The following is an 18,918-nucleotide window of genomic DNA, read 5'->3' as shown; positions in this document are numbered from 1 at the left end:
CGAATCGTGCACCCCTAATGGTTATGTTATGTATTATGTGTCACCTCTTCCAGGTAGTCTGCATAGTTGATTTCTGACAGCCCTGCGTCAGAGAAATCCATGAGGTTCTGCTTCCCCTCTGGCTCCAACAGGATTATTCCCCTCAGGTCGATCTTAACGCTGTCCAGCTGACTCACCACATCCTTAGTGAACTGCGAACAAAAAGGAACCGTTTTTAACAAGGACTGCATGTAAAACACTACGGCTTAATTATGTTATTTTACATTTTGGATTCTCAAATAGTCAACCTAACATCTCACATCTCTCACCAAGGTTTCTATGTACGTCACAGTTTTAGTCTTTGAACAGAGTGAATACATACAAATTGTTAACATAATGATAGGCCTACAAAAATGCTAAGTAAACGTTAGTACTAGGGTGAAAAACGATTTTAAAGATGTGGTTTGGATAGTAATTCACATAGCATACCAGAATTACGTTTCTTGAGGTTGTTTGTGTGGACAAATCATTCTTGTAACTCTTAATTGCTGTCCTTATTAATGCATAAAGCACTTTTGTTGACTTGTTGAAAGTTGCTACATGAATGAACAAATTGGAATGCATTTCTTATCCAACCAAGTTATTAAACCAAGAGACGACATCTATTCCTGGGCAGACATGAAAGAACATTTCTACAATGACTTTATGTGTCAATAAGGGTTTATTGTAACGTCGTTTATGAAAGCCATAATCAAAAATTCAAATTTTCCAAAAGGCTTGAAAAGTAATATGTAATTTCAAGCTTTTTTATGGCACTTTGAAGAGAACACAACAAAAATGTTGGCAATGGAGATGTTTGTTTCCTAAAATGTTTCTCTTCACTTTGCCCTTAAATGCCGAAACAGGAGTTTACCCCAGGGCTGACAATGGTTTGGATTTCTCAGAATAGTCATTGTACTGAGTATACAGTAGAGTTATGTTTTTCTTTAAAAGATGGAATTCATTTAAATGTTTTATCAGTTAATTCATTTAATTGGCAGATTAAGCTACACGAAGGGAACTAAAGTCAGAACAACCTTAGGCCCCGTCCACACGGAGACGAAACGGGTTCTTTATCGTAGACGGTTCGTCCACACGAGGCCGACACAGAGCCACTGCCTGTTTTTAAAGCTTGGATAGGTGCAATGATACTTGATACTGTTGGTACTTGTCAATGTCTCTAGGTACTGTATGTAAATGTAGCCCTGTAAATACGGTATGTTTAGTTATTATGGGACAACATGTATTGACAACAGGTGAGCATATCATCTGGTATGCATTATGGTGAAGTCAAATGGTCTCTCTCAAAGACCAAGAGGATATGATACTAAAAAGGTCTGATTAACATGTTATGATAATGACACTACAGTACCATCAAGCTGAAGAACAACTTTATTCACATCTCAACCCCCATTAAAGAATTAGACCAATATCTCTATAATCACAGTGACTTGATTGAGAACCATGTTTCACCATGGGAATGTAATGTATGTTGTTGCTCATATTGAAAAGAAGGGGATATTTTAATGTGGAATAGACAGCTATTCAATATCTGAAAAGATTAAATAATTTTAAAGATCCAATAATGTTTTAAGCATGTTGCGACTATTCGTTATGGGTAAACTCATTTTTCAATATAGCTTTTGCACAAACAATTAAATAACTGACCTACTGTATAGTCTTTTTTTGTTTTTCAAATCCTATCATGTAGGATGACACACTTTGATAAATGACCAATATGCAGAAAGACAAGCAGCATTGGAAATGCCAGCGTTGTTTTGGACAAGCCAAGACAGTTTTGCCAACTGACAGGAAAGTACTGAATGTCTCAGGCAGGCAGGAGTTGCTGGCTCGCAGCCAACAAGAAATAGAAACATACATCAGTGTAATGTCTCAGGCGTACACTGAGGTAAGGGCTGAGGCATGTCAAAGCTATCGGCCCTCAGCACAGACATTAGGTAATGCTAATTAGATCCTGCAGCCAAGGATGAAGATGTCTGGACACTACATCAGCTGTTAGCTACATGTTCAAATTGCTTAATTCTACCTTTGGTTTGAGAATGTAGTACAATGCCTTCTTTATTGTATATTCTGCCAATACTTCTGTTACATGAAGTTGCAGAGTATAGTATACCTTACAACATCAACATAGATTCAGATAAATCAGAACTACAGTACAATATAGAACTCCCTTACCGAGTGCTTATTTAAAACATACATGTATTGAGCCAAATAAGTGACACCATAACTTGTTGAACCGTTTGTAACTTGCAAATACATCCATAATCTTATACTTGTAATAGAAAGATACTTGGTTAGTCACTGCATATGAAGGAATGTTTTAATGTTGTGTCTTGAGTTTACTGACCACTGTAGAGTTCAGGAAGGAGGAGATGTTGAAGAGTTTGTCCAGACGCATGGCTGAGTAGATGCCTTTGTTCTCTTTGCAAGTACTAAGAAAGACACAGACATAATGGAGAAAGAGAAGAAAAGAGAGAGGAAATGTCAACTTAATCGTTTTTGATTGAAAACATTTGCTGCCACCAAGTGAAACTGACTGGAAGTACATGACATTGGCATGTTCCCTGACAGAAAACATTGTACCGTTACACAAAAAGCCTGGAATATTTGCCAAAATAACAAAGATAAATGTCCCACGATAACATTAGGCAGCTGCATACCATGTAGACTCACATCATGTACACAGTATTAGTATAGTAGTAATACTGGCAAAGAAAAGACAGGTCAAAGAAACACTGCTCTATTTGGAAGTATATAAAGACTGCCATCCCCTTTACTGAGTATATGCAGCTTCTCACTGAAAGGAGATGATGAAAGCTGATGTAACCACTGAGAAAGAGGCTAAAGAAAAGCAGCACAGATATTGTAGAAAAATGATGCTAATTAACTTCTCAAGGTTAATACATTCTCTCCTTCTCATTTGCATCCCCATCAATGGATATAACATTCAGTTGCATGCTTGATGTCTGACCCAACGCCTGCGCCAAAACTAAATTATAAGCAGCATGTTGTTCATCCAGTAATTCCACAGCTTATTATTGAATACATTGTTTGTTTTTTCATTAATTTAGCTGTTTAGTCAGATCTAAATAGGAAATGCAGAGAAGACAGATGTGGAGTAGGTTGTGAGGAAGATAATGATCTCCTAAGGATTGCTTCTGAAACATTAAACGGTCATCTAAATACATAAAAGTTGTTCCTTGCCTGTACAAGCTCTCTGCTGTCAGCTCCAGGTCCGAGTCGTTGTACATGTAGCCCGGGATGAAGTTCTTCCACTCTGGGTTGACCAGGTATGGCGTGTCCACAACCTGGTGGATGAGAAAGCCAGGAAGAGGAAGAGTGATCAATCATTATCATGGCAAGGAAATAAAACAATCATTAGTGTGCCCTGATTAAAGGGGACCTATCATGCAAAATGCACTTTTGTACGTCTTTTCTACATGAATATGTGTCCCCGGTGTTCCAGGGAACTCACCAAGTGCCAGAAAACACAACCCTCTCTATTTTCCTCCATACCCAAATCTCTTAAAAAGGGGCTCCAACGGATCTGATACAGACTGATCCAGATTTGAACACTTCTATGACGTCACAGAAGTGGCGCTACGGCTATTGGGCCAACTCCACCAATCAGGAGGAGACAGCCACGGACATTGCCGTTGGAAAGCGCTGGAGACGCTGTAGTACATATGCCAGGCCTGTAGATGGTGCTGTTCTCACAGAATCAGCTCATGCAAAGACAGTGTTAAATTGAGCGAAATGAGGAATGGCTAAAATGCATGATCTGTTTGGTATTTTGAAAAATAAAAAGTATAAATATGCCTTATATAGATATGATCCTACATTATATTATTCAAATATAGCATGATAGGTCCACTTTAAGTAAAGGCTAGGATACTTCAAGACAAACACTCAAACCCAAACAAAGCGGCATTCTTGCTTCACAATTCCTGTATTTAGTTTTGTAACTGAAATGGAAATTCTCTTGTTACAATCCATTTATTTCCTGGCAGTATAGCTGTGGTAAAACTAAATTAAATCATTAAATACGGTCATAATGGTTGAACTAGTCCGAACTAATATTTTAGTGTCCAGTTTGATTAAGAAAGGCTTTATGTTGATTAGGGATGGGTACCGAGCCCCGGTATTAAACGGGCGGGGCTGAATTATTAAAGACCGGTACCGTTAAGCTCTGACGTTATCGGTCTTTTTATCGGCACTGGAGACATCTAAAAAATGTATGCCCTATGTATTATTGCTACACAAACATTATATTGCAGTTTTACTGTCGCCAAATCCGTTTCTAATATGCAATAAGACTGCAAAATGCATCTATGTTTTTTAAAATTATTTTCGATCTTTCCAATCCAGTCGAGAGATATCTCTCTCCCCCGCCTGCTTGGGAGGGGGCGGGACAGTTTACACACATGCAGCTGCTCAGCTGCTACATGCAGCAACACACACACACGGAGGGGATGGCGGAGAGAACGCGCACGAGGTGTGGTTAAACTTTACCCGTCTCGATGTGGACAATGCTCTTTACCAAATGTGCAATAAGAGTTTAGCATGTAAGCGCGGTAACACGAGCAATTTGTCTAAACATTTAGCAAAAGTGCACATCATCCAGACGGAGGAATGCACCGGGTTGGACTGTCTTTCTAGTAGCTCTGTAGCCCCGTCCACGAGTAACGTTTCCACGTCAGGTGTTATGTATGCTAGCAGCAACACACGGAGTTAACTCAATTATACAAACATGGGCTAATGATTAGAGGTAACTGAGTTATTTATTTTGTTAAAGTTTCAGCTATTCTGTTTACAGTTCTGTCATCACATTATTTAATACGATTTGTTAAAGCATTGTTGTTTCTTTTGGTGTGAAATATTATTAATTTAATTTAAATAAAAAGCAATGTTAGTTTTGTTCACAATTTGTTTAGTTAGTTAGTTTACCTTGTTTTTTTCTCTAAAAGAACCGATAAGAGTACCGTTAAAAGACCGGACCGATAAGCGGTATCGATAAAAGTACCGTTAAAACCTTAAAAAAACGATAGGTTATATTTGTATAAATAATAATAATAATAAATATTATTACTCATAATAATAATATAATTTTTAAAAAACGATACACATCCCTTGATCCCTTTATTACACCTTTTTGAACTGAAACAGCAAGAAAGCTGAGAGAGGCACAGAAGGAAATTATACCAAAATAATATTTAAACAATTTTTCTTTTCTGTAAAAAAAAATGTCAACAAGTTTAGGGCACTAATAACCCATACATTTATTTCAAGGCTACGATCAGACGTATCATTTTTATAGTTTTTAGGTCGAATCCCTAATGGAGAGTTCTGAATGTGCTTATTTTTTCCGGAGACTCCTGACTTGCCTTGAAAACTTCTTTGGTGTGGAAAGGCTCACAGAAAAGTTTCTCCATGTTTCCTCCAAGCAGGAACATGACCGTCACCACTCCCATCAGCACCAAGGAGAAGATGATGCTGAATCCAACGCCGCTGTGGAGGAGGACACACAGGTACAGAAACAGTATTGAACAAACAGAGATGGAGGTGTAGCAGAACTGGAATGGGTGGAAAGAGGGGAATTAAAAGGATCAGCAGAGGTTTCATTTTGATGTGAATAAGTATCTCAAACTAGATATAAAATAAGACAAAAATCATGACATGTAGAATACTTTGTCAAAGGTTTATGCTTCGAAATTCAAAAACATTTGTTCCACTTTGTATGAGAGCCCTTTAAATCCTAAATACGGGATTTCCTGATCATGTAGGAAACAAATACTGTTCGAGTAAATAACTTTATTTTGCCTTAAACAATGTTATGTTATGCACTAAAGTTATTCTTTTCTGTTTCTGCATTCAATAAAATATCTGGGTCAACTTTGTTCCTAAATGCACTTTGGTTCTTTCCCTTGATTCTGAATAAATCCTCTGGTCTTACACCTTTCTGAAGTACTGTAGCTTATATGTACGATAAATCGTAGCAGTAGTTGTGGCAGAAATATAAGTTGTTGTTGAGAGTAACTAGCACTAGCACTAACTAGCAATAAATTGTAAGACATTTCTAGCAGTGACCTGAACCCTGGCATCATCAAAGATTTATTTTTCGACAAAAACCTCCTCCTTCAGTTGTAAAGTTGACTCACGCCACGAGCATGGTTCCTCCCGTGTTGGAGATGCAGCCTCGTGTCGTAGGTGAGGCGTGTTTGTCGTATCCCAGAGTGCCGCACAGCAGGCCCAGGTAGTTGAAGGCCAGGACCAGGACCACCATACAGCACAGAGCAATACAGCCAATCCACCTGCAAGCAGCAGACACACAGTTAGATATTTCACTCTTAAGATGACAAACTTAGGATGAAAAATGTGTTTGAGTAAGACAAGGAAGCCAAAGCTAAAAACTAATTATTATAAAACGGCACATAAGCTTGATGCGGGAAAATAAAATGACTCCTAAATCATCTTAGATTTCCCTCGAGTGCACTATTTTGAACTGAATTAATGTTGAACGCATATGAATATTTTATTAATGCAAAATATTAGGGCAAGCTTTTATAGCACACATTACTTGTACTGTAGTTCCTAAAAGGAGTCCGCTAGAGAGCAGGAACCTAAAACACAAGCATCGACACAGAGCCCACATTTCTGTATTTACACTTTCTACAGTATGTTTTTCTGTCTCTCTACCTTTTACAGTTTTAAGAATAGGAGATGAGTTCACCTGTAGAAATCCAGTTTGTCGATTTCAGGGTAGTACTCCTCAATCTTGGCATGGGCATGGCTGATAGCGATAGTGAAGTTGGAAAGGCAACTCTGCACAGGGAACACTTTGGAGAAGCTGCTGATGTTATTTCCAATGCCGTCCATCAAACCTTGCACACCTGAGAGACACAGCCATCCATAATCCATCAGTTTCAATAAAAAACATATATTAAGATAATAGATAAAGGAATAAAGGCGCCAGCTACACTTCCAATTTAACACACTTAAAGATTGGTTCATATTAAACAATTCAACGTTACACGAATGAAAGATGGAGTGCATTTTAAATTGGACTTGATTTTAATTGGAAAGCTAAGTGCAAATTCTAACTTAAATTGGACCTATCATGCCATATTTGAATAATATAGTGTAGGATCATACCTATAAGGCATATTTATACTTTATATTTTTCAAAATACCAAACAGATCATGCATTTTAGCCATTCCTCATTTCGCTCAATTTAACACTGTCTTTGCATGGGCTGATTCTGAGAGAACAGCACCATCTACAGGCCTGGCATATGTACTACAGCGTCTCCAGCGCTTTCCAACGGCAATGTCCGTGGCTCTCTCCTCCTGATTGGTGGAGTTGGACCAATAGCCGTAGCGCCACTTCTGTGACGTCACAGAAGTGTTCAAATCTGGATCAGTCTGTATCAGATCCGTTGCAGCCCCTTATTAAGAGATTTGGGTATGGAGGAAAATACGTACAAAAGTGCATTTTGCATGATAGGTCCCCTTTAATATATAACTTATGTTGCGAAAACTCTCAAGGTAGGAGAATACAAGAGATGTATGAAGAAGTAAAACATCTCAGTGGTTTATTTAGGTGTAGTCATAACTGAAATGTTTTGCTTTAAGAAGACAGTTTAGTCGTGTAAAATAACACTTACTCTCAACAACGCTTCTGGTCTGTTCAATCACCATATTTGGTGTGTCGTTCAAAGAGGAGTAGCCCTGTGAGAGAAAAATGACAAAGTGTTTGAACATGGAATTTTTGGTCCATTTTGTTCCAATGTTGGAAAACACTGACTGAGGCACAAGTACACAAACCACCTTAAAAAACGTGTTGAAACAAGCACATTAAATAAATCCCAACGAGCCAATAACATGACAATGTAAGAATATCTATAGATTTATGTTCTAGGCTCACCTTCTGGACGATCGCACTGAGGTCCGTTCTCATTACATCGTTCATTTTTTCCAGCTGATCGTTCACTTTAGGTAGCTGAAAGATAAACAGACAGAAGTAATTATATACAGTTCACATTCACAGAGATACATCAACATATTACAATCAACAATTCTGTCCTCCCTGCATACTTGCCAACCTTTAGACCTCAGAAATCGGGAGCATTTCAAAACGCAAAATTGGGGTGGAGGGGGTTGCTAGTGGATCGCCGGAGCTGTTAGATTAACATTAACATGCTTATTGTAGTTGTAAGTGCACTGCGTTGCGGCCTGTAGCACCGTCCTTGATGGAGCATATGTGTGGGCTGGACCTGGAAAGGTGTGAGCAGAGAGTAGAGAAGTTGTCGATTCTTGTTCTGTTTTCTGTGAATATCTGCCTCACCCTCTCAGACTTTGAGTTGAGCGCGCTACTAAAGAGACGTGTTACCATGGAAACCAAACAATGGTGTAGCTGTATTACAGTCCGAGTGGAAACAGTCGTGTGTAAATCTAATTTTGTCAGAAATCGGGAGAAATGCGGGAGAAATATGACCACGGGAGGAAACCGGGAGAGGGCAATGAAATCGGGAGTCTCCCGCGAAAATCGGGAGGGTTGACAAGTATGCCTCCCTGTCCTATCCCTAAAATACATTAATGCTAAATGAGTTTGTGTAGACAGTATTTCAAGATTCAGTCGTAATTAAGTTATCAGACTAATGGCTGAGAGCATCATTTTCGTGGAGGAGATAAATCCGAATAGTTCAGCAACCATTTAGTAAAATTCAATCAAAGTCAGTCAACTTTATTGACAATATTTCAGTTTGTGTACAGACCGAGAGATCAAAATACTGTATCCCACAATCCAGCATATAAAAATGCACATTTATACATATGCATACATTAAGATAAAAACACAACAATCAATATACAACAGTCACTTCAATATCTTTGGGAAGGTACATTAGTGCAAGTGTGTAAACATTTGTTTGTAGTACAGTGAGAATACAAAGTCATATTAGCTCTGAGTTTAGTACCCGTGTGAAGTTGGCTCCGATCTGCAGCTGGGACAGGGACTGGCGGATGTTTCGGCACAGCTGGGCGGAGGTGGCGTCCGAGTCCTCGTCGTGGCAGCCCGGGTCGCTGAGCGTTCGGTTGATGCTGGTCCGCACCAGGCTCAGGTTGAAGTTGAGCTTCCCTGTTCCTTCCTGGAGAACCTCCAGACCCACGCTGACGTTCTCCAGAGCCTCCTTCGTCTCTCGCATAGCTGATAAAACAAAACACTCTCTTAACACCATTTTTCCTACTAAAAAAGTGAAAAATAGAACAATAGAGGGTGAGATCATTTTCCTTGTTTGCTTTAGAAACTTGTCCTTTCACATTTTTTTAATAAGTTGAGCCATTGTTGATACAGCTGGATTGTTAAGCATGATCTATTCAGTTACTCATTAGCCAACCTATTTTTCAAGGTAACAATTTTAATTAAAAACAGTTGTTAGAAATGTTTTTAATGAGATCCAGACTGTAGCTCAGCGGGGAAATGACTCATAAGGAGAATAATGATTACTTAATGACTTCATAATTAACATTTGATTTAAATCTTTAAGTTCTGTCCTGGGAAATTACGTGTAAATGTTATACTAGGAAGTATGTTAATTCACTATTATTTTCAAAGAGGTTAAATAACTTTTTTGTCAATGTTTCTGGAGCATTTTTAGATTTTTCCAATCAAACAGATTTAGCGGCCAGTAAAAAAAAATGGACTCTGAGTAATACTGGCTCATGTTACACAAAAGCAAAGACAAATACACTTATTATTAGGACTAGGCCTGAGCCGAGAATATCTTACACTTTCATATTCAATCCCTGGAGTTTGTTATTAGGTTTGGCATATAGAGTGTGTCTGTGTGAATCTCCAGCGTCTGAAATTGGACTCTTCTCTCGGCAAACAATAACCAAACAGGAATACTTTAATGTGAATTTGCTGCCATTTCTTTTGGCAATATTTCCCCTGCAATTCTTGTATGCAGCACAAGACAACAGCCAGTGTTAGTTAACAATCAAAGAGAAGTCTGCAGCAGACTTTTAAAATGTAACAGGATAAAAATGCAAAAAACACTGGCATGCACATTCATAACAGAGATACAAGAGTGTTGGAGAGCAAACAGTGTGTGTACTCAGGTGGATGCTATGAGCTTAATGCATTATAACTGTGTAATCAAATTATTAATCTTACAAAGCCCTAGCAGCACGTCTGATACAACACCGCTATTCATACCGGATACTTCAAATCTTTGACTGACACAACACAGGACACAAACTTAATTTCCAGTCATCTGCAATCAAGTGTTTTACCACCTTAACTTTCTGGATGATCGCTGAATGCTTGTTTCTGTTATATAACAAGTCTGGTTGGTGAATGTACAGGGAGTGTGCTGTCTTATTAGTTAAATGTAGTTAAAGCAATAAGACTTGTCAAACAAACACAACGTTGTATGCTCACTTCACAGCAGGGAAACACAATTGGAGAGAAAAGGGTTGGGTTTTTGGCAAGATCTGGTGATGCCATTAACTTAAAACCGCACTAAGCAACACTGTGAGACATATTGGTTTATACAGTATGTACATCATATATCTTCATTACAACAATTGATGTGGTGAAAGTACTCAAAGAAACATCTGTGCTTTGTGTAGGTGGTGCTTTTCACCTTTAGAAATCAATGTAAGTTTACAAGTCTGTATGAGATATATCTTTAAAGTCACAAAGCGGCACTGATATTGCTTAACATCATTTCTGGATTGCGAGTTCACAAAACCAAATATCTTTTGTGGCGTAGTGCAGTTTTAATATACATTAATTGGTTGTTGACGATGCTCAGATCCAAGTTGCTCAAGGAGGATCACAAGGGAACAAATCACAGGAGCAACACTGGTGTCACAAGGTCAGGGGTCACATGGTTGTGGGTAAATTGTCCAGTTACTTAGTTACTGTTACCTTTGATGACTCTCTCGATTTTCACTTTATAAAAAAGCATAAAGTATAAATGTTGAACAAGTAAAAAAGATAATTACAAGTTAAAGCTTTTATTAACTCTGATGTTTAACATTGATCTCCATGAAAATGTGTTTCCAAAAAACATTACTGTATGTTGTTTCCAAGGCAGAATATGTCAATCTGAACAGGTGATTTCGTCTCAAATAGAAACAGCCTTTTTCTATGAACACAATCAAGTATTTCTATGTATGAACACATACAGTAACAAGATGAGTACCAAAGTTATTCAATTAACGAAATGTTAGCCTTTCTCTTAATTTTCTTAACCCTTAGATGCACGAGTGACTGGACTCTGCACTCTTCCATAAGTGGGTCTAAAAGGACCCTTATTAGAATAATATGTGTTTTTATGCCATTTTTGTTAAGAAGAATCACTTGTATAATATTTAGTATTATATTTTGGTTCACACTAGAAATATTTTATATTTAATTTTTCACTGTTTATAATTTTAGACATTTTGAAAAAATAGGTTTGGAACATATTGATGCAAAGATCTCTGCTATTCTGAGACCCTCACAGTATCCCAGTCCCTTTTCAAAACTCATCTCTTCTCCTCTTGTCTACTCATAGCCCCCCCCCCATCAATCCATGCCTGTTGATCAAGTTTAATAGTCCTATACCCCCCACCCTAACCTTCCCTTATATTGTAAAACGATTTTGAGTCCTTGAAAAGCCCCATACAAATATAATGTATTATTATTATTATTATTATTATTATTATTATTATTATTATACTGACAGGTATCAGATTTTGCTGTGTCAAATAATCTTCCTGAGAGGTGTCCCATGTGATGTAGTCTGTGTGGTCTACAGTGAATGTATTCCTGACAGCAACAGTTGATAAGAATCAAAGGTTCCCAGAGGATCCCATAGAAAATGCATGCGGGTCATTTTTGACCCACTTGTGGAAGCTTGGGGTAGTAATACAAAAACTACAATTTCTTAAAATGTACATTTTAAATATAAAAGGCATGATATCCAAAACATGTTTTTTGAGGAATAGCTGGAATATGAAATGATAAAACATTTTTAATTACAAAGATACTTCAAGAAAACCACCGGGTCAACAAAATCCCACTTAATCATCTACATGTAAGGGTTAAATGAAATTCCTGAAAAGTATGATTTTTCGTGCGATCTAACAGATATTTGCCCCAAATATTGCCATACTATATTCAAAGCCATTTCCTTGCCATTCTAAATATAGTCTTTGTGCATCAATGGCTTACATTTGATATAAAAGCCAGGTTCTTTATGTCACTTGATAACATTTTGATTCAGTGTCTTGCAACCTGATCATATCGTAATAAAGAGGAAATGAAAAATAAGCGGTCGTACCTCCAGCCATATTGAGAACTCTGTCCAATGCAGGATGGACCTCCTTATCCAGCTGATCGTGTATCCTTCCACCTAATAATGGACCTATATCTGTAGAGAACGCAGCATCAGATCAGCAGAAGAAGACAAACAAACAGTCCCTTTTGTTTATTAAGTTTATGTGTAACTTAAATGGCTGCTGTGCTATCACAAAAGTAGAGATGAATACTCGAGAGATCCTCTATAACAGGCACTGCTTTTGGTTTCTACACCTTGTTATGTCATAAATCTGTTAGGAAAACAATTCAAGGACGGTGAATTCGGATAATAAGCATGATATATGACCGAGAGCAAGAACTCAGTGAATCGTTTCTGTCCTCCTAATTTACCGTCAGAGGCGCAGAGGAGGTCTACTTACTATCTAGGTCATAGATGACTTTGTTCTTGGCTGTGGCGTATTGGGATATTAGGTAATCAATTTGCTGCAAACAGGAAAACACAAGAGAGCAGAGCAGAGTGTTACAAATGGAAATAAATGAAAATGAGGTTATTAGTTTCGTCATAGACGGCAAGAGACACTCCGAAGCATGGCACGGTTTCATCTTCAGTCAGAATGAAATGGAGAAAATGACCTAAAATACAAAGGACCATCACAACAATACAAACCGTTCCAATGTAACACCTGAAAGTAAAGTAAATGTCAAAGCATGGGCTCCTGATATTGAATGGAATAAGAATTATGTTTTGAAAATGACAATTTGTAGCAGTAATGAAAAGATAACACAGAGCCAAGGTAGTCTGACACAACTCTGACAGCCTTTTCTTATTTCAGTGCATTGCTAAATGTTTTGCTTTCATTCGACCATCCCAAGTTATTTTACTCGCTAAAATGTCCATTACTAGTGGCTTATTCTCACACCAACCATTTTAATTTAACATGGTTTAAAAGTGCGTTGGCGCGACAGGACACAAAGCAAAGAGAAAATCCAACCGTATCTTCTCCAGAATACCACTTTACATTACTGTCTCACCATTGGCGTGTCATTAACGAAGGTGTGCAGGTCCCTCATGTTGCTGTTCACCAATCTCCGGATGTTCTTCACCTGAGAGCTCAGGTTCTGGTTGGCAGCGTAGGCACACAGCACTCCGATCCTAAACAAAACCATAAACACAAACACAGTGACCTTTCCTGTCTCCATTAACCACTGAGTGACCCTGCTGCTCCCACTTGAATCCCCACAGTGAGCCATGGGGTGGGTTTTACAGAACAGGGTGATAACATGTGATCAACAGTAGGGGTCAGTGTGCACTACCATTTACATTTTCTTTCAAAACTTCCACCTGAATGCACCTGTGGAATGAGCCTAATGTCCTTGACAGCCAGATTTTGTAATCACGGTAATAAGCAATTACCAACACATAGATAAAATGTGTCCAATCCAAAATGAATCCAATTTAAAAAGATCATAAATGTGTGTTTTTCAAAATGATACTTAGCAATCATGCATAATACCTAAGAGCACACAATGATAATGATGCCTTCTATTATTAACCTCCAGTATGAGATGGGTTGGTTGTAATTTCTGCATTTTCAATATAATCGATACATTTCAGGACGATATTTGGAGGAAATTAACTCATAGATGGAAATGTGTGTACATCTACAATAAGCGCTGAAGCCCTATCTATATATCTGAGGAGCCTGGGTTGTAAACATATTCAAATGTAATGTAAGTACACAGAATTGCACAAAGCACACCATTAAAGTGAGTGTCTTGTGTACTTCAAACAGACCCGAGTAGCTCGGTACAAGGCTTAATTAGCTTGAGCAACATCAAGAGAAAGGCATCCCATAATACTAAGCCGTTTCTATGGCTCATCCCAGCTGAATTATTTTGCCTCGGCTTATCCCAGCTAGCACTATATATCTGTTTTATTACTGCATGTAAGCATGGATGGGCTCTACGGGTTGATTAACTTCTGAACAGATGGTCAAAAAAAACTTCTGTACGATGGATGGTGAAGCAACACTCTGACAGTGCGGTTGTATAACATAGTGAATCTCATTTATAGCAACGCTTCAGTGGAATAAGCCGCTTTATGAATGATGTGAGATGACTCGCAGAAAGGAATAACAAGAGGACTGACTCAGAGGATACTGAACAGGTTTAGATGAATGGAGATGAATCGGGCTGTTGTGACTCACTGTATAAGAAGGCCGAGGTCTCTGCATGTGGGCCTGTTTATCTGTGCTTCTGTGGAAGCATGCGCAACAGCCTGTATGTGTGTGTGTGTGTGTGTGTGTACTGTGGGAGTCTCTCTTTGTGGATGTAACCCTTTTAATCCAATATACTGCAGACACTTTTTCACAATGCGTTTCCATACACCGCATGTGCAAAGTATTACCTTTGTTTCAATGGAGTATATTGATGATGGAACACGAGATCAGAGTCGATATTAAATACCCAATCACATAGCAGTAATCAATCATGCAGTAGATTTGAGTAGATTATAGGGCTGATAATCGTTCTGCAGATTTTTGCTTTTATTCAAAATGTCGATAATAAAATAGTGATGTTTTTCCGGTTCGGTGATCATAATACTTTTGAATTAATTTAATATCCAAGCAGGTTAAGATAATTATTTTTACAATTATATAAAACAGCTCTAACAATAACTTGTAGGCTTGATAAATAACAGTTATTACTGATCTTGTTGCACACTAAACTGAAATGTCAATCAACACTTTTCAGTTAATACTCGCACAGCATAGAAATCAATAAGCCACTTGCCGGAGTTGGTTAATCAATCAACGCTAATTAGTCTTAGTTAACAATTAGAAGGGCTCTCAGGGGGAACAGACAAGGCTACATCCTATCTCCCGATGTTAATGGAAGTGAAAATTAATTTGTGAATCAGATTCTTATCTGCTCCAAATTGTAATGGGTTCTCCCTTGGCTCATGCTACACCCTTTTAACTAAGTTTCTTGAAGATCAGACTTTTTTTTCTTTTGTAAACTTATTACAGAAAAGAAAGAAGACACTTCCTTATCCATCCTTGTAAAATAACCTTACACTTTTGTCCTTTTTGACAATTTATTAGATCTGAGAAATGGCTGCAGTGGTTCTCAAACTTTTTTTCAATAATGTACCCCCTTTGAAAAAAAAATTCAGCCAAGTACCCCCTGATCAGCGCAAAACAATTTGTTAGGGAAAAAATGCCTATATACAGTAAAGAGGTACATTAAAGTGCTGCATCATCGGTGTCTGATTTATTAAAACAACCTTAACTGAGAAACACTTAAATGCTACATTTCAAATGTTTACAATCCATCACTAAATTCATGGCAAACCAAATTCAACATAATGCAATAACACTAAGACGACATTAGTTGCATTGAACTGATCTTTTTAATAAGTTGTACTTACAATTTAGTGAGAAACACGGGCTTGTGCTTCACTGAGGATATTTGTCATTCTGACAGGGAGGCAAACTGCAGTCATTACTCTGTTTGAGAACCACTGCATTGGAGCATTGTCGCGTAACATCTCTGACAGTCAAATGAGACATTGTGAATTAGTTTCTTCTTCTCTTTCATTAAATTGGTAGCTCTTTCGGCAGCTGAGTCACAACCTGAATGTCAGAGGGTCTTATCTTGTTAAAAAATGGTTGGCACGTATTTAAAGTGTATTTAACAGGCTTAAACACGCATTAGCACAAAGAACAAATGTTACAGGATCGTGGGCTGCCCTCGAGAGAGAGAAACTCTTTTCAACAGCGTGGCATCAAGCTGCGCCTCGTCTCCAGGAACCCCGTAATGATGTTTGCCATAAATAGTGAGCGGGCCGACACAGAGTAAACGCTGTCGTCGTGTAAATGGAGACTAAATGAGAAACTAGGCCAAACAACTAGGCTGGGACACAGTGAAGTGGAGCCACCCGGAACCAGGAGAAGATTCAAAATGGCCACTTTCAAAACAAAAGCCTTTTGTCAGACACTTCTCTGCCCTCCTTCTGTCTCTCTCTCATACACAAGTCCACACTTTCATAACCCCTCTCTTTCATTCATAAATCACACACACCTTCTGTCTCACTGTCCGTCTCTGTCTGTATCTTTATCGCTAAATGCTCTACTTTCCTCTCTCTTTCTCCAGCTCTTTCTCATTTGTCTTTCTGCTCCGGCTCGTCTGTTTTCATCCACGTCTCTTCCACTAAACCTCTTTTTCTCATTTTCTCTTGCTCAAGACTTGTTTTGTACCCCTCTCAGATTATTTTACCTCTCGTGCTTTCTTATTTTCCTTTAACACACCCTCTCTTCTCTTCCTCCGTCTCCTCTTTTGCGCTCTCTTTTCCCTCTCTTCCTATATCAACCTCCCTCTCTTTTGCTTTGTCTTTCGCTCCCTCCCTCTCCCTGCCTGTGTCCAGCAAGGTCACTGGAATCCGCAGGCAAACAAAGACTCATTGAGAACGACGCCAAGCGCTTTCCAATGAGCTGTGTAGTACACGGCTGTCCGCCTCACTTCAGCAAAATTGAGTTTGGATTTGTCCGAGTGTGGCAGAAGAGTTTGAGAAATGGTGAAATGAAATCGGGAGTTAAGACAGAATGAAACACATTTGTGTCTCATCACAAATTGATCAAACAAACTCGGGACGACAGGCAGGGAACGCCGGAGTGATAGAAAATATTCGAGCGCCACTTTTGAGTGAATTTATGTTAGAAAACCCATTTCTCACTGATTCCTACAACGGATGTGTAAAGGATACAGGAAACATGTCCGACTGTTTGATTACAGCTGTTCTCACCTTCATTTCACCTTTAATGATGTCTTTTATATCACATATTAAATAGGGCTGCTCGGTTATGGCAAAAATCATAATCTCGATTATTAAAAACGATTATCCATTTACTTTGAAAACATCAATTCAACAGTTGATTACAGTGATGCAAATTAGTCACTTTTCGGCGCCTCCCGCTTTTTTAACGCTGATTAAAGCGTTACATAATGACTTATGTAATTCGTGAAGAACCGAAGAGTAAAAAATCTTCCCGGGGGAACATGCCCCCGGACCTCCCTAGAGGAAGTTAGGTTTTCCCCCCCCCCACTTAAATCATGTACCGGTAAATACATTTGCACACATCTTGTGTCCATATCTTTCTGTTTTGGTGGTCATGCCACACCGTGCACGTGAATGCATACGCGAGTCATGGTGAGATATCTGGATTAAGAGGTTGCTTAAGCATGAAAGAAAGGCGAAATGAATGGGCTGTGATTTTAGTTTTTTTAAGCAGAGGTTGAGTTCAATCATTTGTACGGCCCTCGGAGGATGTTGTAAAAATGTAAAGGAAAAAGGTTTCCCACCCCTGCTGTAAATAATAATAAAAACCCTTGATTTATAACTGAACATCTCTGTCTCCTATTGATCGGAGTACAAAGAACAGCCAGTTAATTGAAGCATTATAGCACAGGCCTTTGTCCGATGGTATTACGCTGTTTTTTTTCTGCTTCGAATAGTTCTCTCTTTTTTCACCATACCTGAGTTTACACCCCTGTGATTAGCCTGAACTTTAAGTATAATTCAACTGAAAAATCATTAAAAAAATAAAAAATAAAATAACTAATCGTTTTATTTCGATTATGTTGTTTTCATAATCGTTGCAAGCCAAAATCGTAATTGTGTTTCAAATACGATTAATTGAGCAGCCCTAATATTAAAGAGAAATGTCCATTCAGTTAAATAGCTTTTATTATTAAGCAATTCTATAAATCTAACTTGAAGTGAAAGGATTACAATGCATTACAAAACGTCTTTTCCTGAACTAAACTTGAGCTGTGTGACTGTCAGAATACTAAAACGTTAGTGTACTTTTGATGTATTTAACCATGCTTGTTTCCAACATGTTGAATAGTAATGTTCAGGTGGACGGTGGCCTTTTTAAAAACCCACATAGCAGCACAGCTCCTCACTTTGTGAAACTGAGTTTTGTCCTGCCGCTTCACCACATGTCTTTGTCGACAGCAACTCGTAAACTGACCCTCCAGCTCAAACTGTGGGCACTGAGTGCACCGCCGTGTGGCTGCCTGTTGATAATGTGCCTCTTATTGACCACAGGGGACAATTCAAAACGCAGCGGGACGAAGATTTACCTCTAGCTACTCAGTAAAAAGGCTGTAATTCCTGGTTGAGCGAAAGTCAAATGACACATGAAACTGTGCCTTAGGGTGTAAGCCCCACAACAACAGATGAAGAAGAAGAAGAGCAGTCAAACTAGTGCACTGCCCCAGTATGTAGGCCACTACTGGGGGCTGGGCAGTGAGTGTTACATGGTCTGGTGGCTCCATAGCTTTTACAAACTCCAACAATGCCCTGCATTCAGCCTGAATGTAGTTGCTCGGCTTGGACAGTTGCCCTACAGTCCCTCGCTGCTTTCACACTGCTGGAACTGTTTACTCTCATTATCCTATCACTCAAGAAGCACATGAAAGATGTTGTTATTGTACAAACTAAAATAAATAATGTAGCTATTGCTGTTTATTTTTATTTGATGTGCAAAACTAGGTGCTGTGCA

At 38.6% G+C, this 18,918-nt stretch overlaps 1 protein-coding gene across 1 annotated transcript in view; it reads right to left on the bottom strand.

The window, feature by feature from the left end:
- Positions 1-18,918, bottom strand: part of prom1a (prominin 1a) — a gene marked incomplete at its 5' end in the record, with an annotated part of 74,548 nt that overhangs the window by 15,359 nt on the left and 40,271 nt on the right. Inside the window, 12 exons of the mRNA XM_079671341.1 lie at positions 45-191; positions 2,387-2,471; positions 3,244-3,347; positions 5,424-5,547; positions 6,198-6,350; positions 6,770-6,929; positions 7,704-7,767; positions 7,964-8,038; positions 9,015-9,244; positions 12,372-12,461; positions 12,769-12,832; positions 13,382-13,502. Of these exons, the coding sequence (XP_079527467.1) occupies positions 45-191; positions 2,387-2,471; positions 3,244-3,347; positions 5,424-5,547; positions 6,198-6,350; positions 6,770-6,929; positions 7,704-7,767; positions 7,964-8,038; positions 9,015-9,244; positions 12,372-12,461; positions 12,769-12,832; positions 13,382-13,502 (1,417 nt within the window). The remainder of the gene's footprint in view (positions 1-44; positions 192-2,386; positions 2,472-3,243; positions 3,348-5,423; positions 5,548-6,197; positions 6,351-6,769; positions 6,930-7,703; positions 7,768-7,963; positions 8,039-9,014; positions 9,245-12,371; positions 12,462-12,768; positions 12,833-13,381; positions 13,503-18,918) is intronic.

This window comes from Notothenia rossii (genome assembly GCF_949606895.1).
Source record: "Notothenia rossii genome assembly, chromosome: 3".
NCBI classification, from domain to species: Eukaryota; Metazoa; Chordata; class Actinopteri; order Perciformes; family Nototheniidae; genus Notothenia; species Notothenia rossii.
This window is presented reverse-complemented; position numbering and strand designations above follow the sequence as displayed.